The sequence below is a fragment of the Helobdella robusta genome, assembly GCF_000326865.2.
Source record: "Helobdella robusta unplaced genomic scaffold HELROscaffold_15, whole genome shotgun sequence".
NCBI classification, from domain to species: Eukaryota; Metazoa; Annelida; class Clitellata; order Rhynchobdellida; family Glossiphoniidae; genus Helobdella; species Helobdella robusta.
Window position 1 is genome coordinate 1886139 of NW_008703839.1, and position 2822 is coordinate 1888960.

The 2822-nt window shown below is 33.7% G+C and overlaps 1 protein-coding gene across 1 annotated transcript in view; it reads left to right on the forward strand.

The window, feature by feature from the left end:
* Positions 1–928: 928 nt before the first annotated feature.
* Positions 929–2822, forward strand: part of HELRODRAFT_169331 (hypothetical protein) — a gene marked incomplete at both ends in the record, with an annotated part of 2492 nt that continues 598 nt past the window's right edge. Inside the window, 2 exons of the mRNA XM_009015161.1 lie at positions 929–1047; positions 2291–2369. Coding sequence (XP_009013409.1) covers positions 929–1047; positions 2291–2369 — 198 coding nt within the window. The remainder of the gene's footprint in view (positions 1048–2290; positions 2370–2822) is intronic.

Below are 2822 nucleotides of genomic sequence, written 5' to 3' on the forward strand. Positions count from 1 at the left end.
AACGGTCTTAAATTTTGGACAAGAATGTCTCACATGTCTTACATCGTCTCACTTTAACCTACGGCATCTTACACCAACCTACATCGTCTTACATTGTCTTACATCGCCTTACATCAACCTACATTATCTAACACTAACCTTACATCATATTACATCAACCTATATCATCTTACATCACCTTACATCAATCTACATCACTTTTCATCATCTAACCTTTACCTACATCATCATACCTCTCTTTACATCAACTTACGTTAACCTACATCCTCTGACATCAACCTGAATCATTTCACATCAACCTACATCATCTCGCATCTTTTTTCATCATCTCACATCTCCTTACATCACCTCGCATCTCGGCTATGAATGTCCATACGATGAAGGCAATGTTGTTTAATTAGCAGCCAGTCAGACATGTTACTGAGTCTTGCTGGTGCAATTAGGAAAGAAATTTATCTGGAAGGTAACAAAGTTGCAGTTGCTAATGATGTTGATACTTTTGATAACGATGCTATAAATAATAACAATGCTACTATGACTAAGATTAAAACGTGCAGAAAGAAACAAATTTTAAAATATAAAATTTCGGCGTTTGGCGAATTGATCAGAATTTGAAATAAATCTTTGAACGTATCTGACGTTGTGAGTGCAAAACTATATATATAACTATATATGTATATATATATATATATATATATATATATATATATATTATTTAATATAAATATTTAATAACTTTTTTTCACTATTGCTGCTTCTTGAAATTGATGAATTTACTCTTGCACGTACTGCCGTTCCAGACATCTTGTAAATATTATAAAATGATAGCAGGATATTATGTTGAGATGAATGGCTAACATGGATGGAAATGAAAACAGCTGAAAACTTTTGATTCGTTGTGAACGAACGCATTTCAAGCAGAATAAAAATGACATGCTCCATTTGCCGGTCCGTTTCAAACGTTCAAAAACCTGCATGGATCTTTAAAAATGTTTCCAGTTACTCTCCATGGATGCATCTTTGGTTGGCCACCTACGATTCTTTCAGGTGCATGCATTGTACTGTACACTATGCAGCTACAAGTATTCATCGTTACCATAAGATAACATATCAACATTTAACATGAGTAGTAAGACAAATTTTTTTTTATTAATTACACAAATTTGTTGTTGAAAAGTTAAATTTAGTTTATTTCCATTTATCAGCTGGTTATATATTTCACGTTTCAATAGACGGATGGTTTGAAAATGTGAAAAACTCATTCACATCCATATGTTTAATAATTTTTTTAATACCTTAAACTGCCTTGGACACTGCTCGGTTTTGATCATATGCTTCCAAACTTTAAATAATTGATAAGATATTTTATTATTATTATTATTATTATTAGTTTGGTTTTCTATTTCACAACGTTTCCATCTCTCGCTTGTTTTTGTTATTCTTTCATAAAAAAAATTGTTTCCCTAGCTTGCAAGATAAAAAAAATCAGTTTTCCATTTATTATAGATTGGCGAATGTAACTGAAGTTCGTGGGTGTCTGACATACGACTGCACCTCATGATGGATGGCCCAACACGTTTACAGAACGACCGGAAGTGTATAATAAATGGCGAGAGAAGTTATCACAAATATCAAGAATGTGGTTTGTAGGGATGAGGATGATGAGGAAGAAGAGGAAGAGGAAGTTGATGATGCAAATCACCGTGATGATGATATGGCGGATGATGACGATGATGGTGCATATCACCATGATGATGGGAAAAAAGATGATGATGCTGCAAATCATCATGGTTTTTCATCATAATAAAAATTCATACAGTATTAACAAACAGGTGCAATGTTAGTAAGTGCAATTGAAATGTTTACAGAATTTAAATTCGCAAACATTTAGCGAGGATCGTCTTATCAAATTAAAATTCATGCATCAAATAGAGCTCTGCTAAATGTTACGTAGCAACCAAGAAAGCAACCCATTTGTTGCAGTAGATTCAAACAACAGTTACCTTTTCACATGCTGGTTAGACTTGCAAACTTAATTATCATCATAATCGTCTTCATCCAGTTCATTCATAATTTCCACACCTACCATCAACCAGCATTTTATGTCGTCAATGTTGATTCATTATCCTCCAACATTGTGTAATGTTTCTTGTAGTTTCAAACCAACTTCGAATATTTTACTTCTGTGTAGAGTCCTTGTTAGATTTTAGGTACAGAGTAACACGCGTTTGGCAGAGCTGTATTACAATGAATTAAAAAAAATATTTGAATGGTCATAAACGAATGGCAGGAAGACAATAACATCCGATGTTGATGAGAATGATGATGTGGGAGGCTTCAATGAGGCTGATGAGGATGAAACGACTGTGGTAACATGAGTGTGGCCGGGGGTCGATGATAATGCAAGAGGTGATGTTTTAATTAATGGTTATGAAAATAAAGATGATGATGAACAAACTGATAAAATAAATTGCGATTCAAATGATCGAAACTGTTGATAGTGACGGGCTGGTGGAAAAATGGTGTTATTAATTTTTGTTTATTTTCGTATGGTTATATTTAAAATAGATATTAAATAAAATATACGTTACAATTACGTATGTAAGCTCATCTTCAATGCAATTCGAATCATGCACAAAGTATCATCAATTAAGATACATATATGTGTGTGCGTGTGTGTGTGTGTGTGTGTGCGAGTTTGTGCCTGTGTGTGTGTACCTGAGTGCGTGTGTGCGTGTGTGTAGTATAGATTTCGTAAAAGTGCTGTGTACATTTCCATGATATTGTATATAACTGCGTGTGGGTACGTCCATAAATAAAAA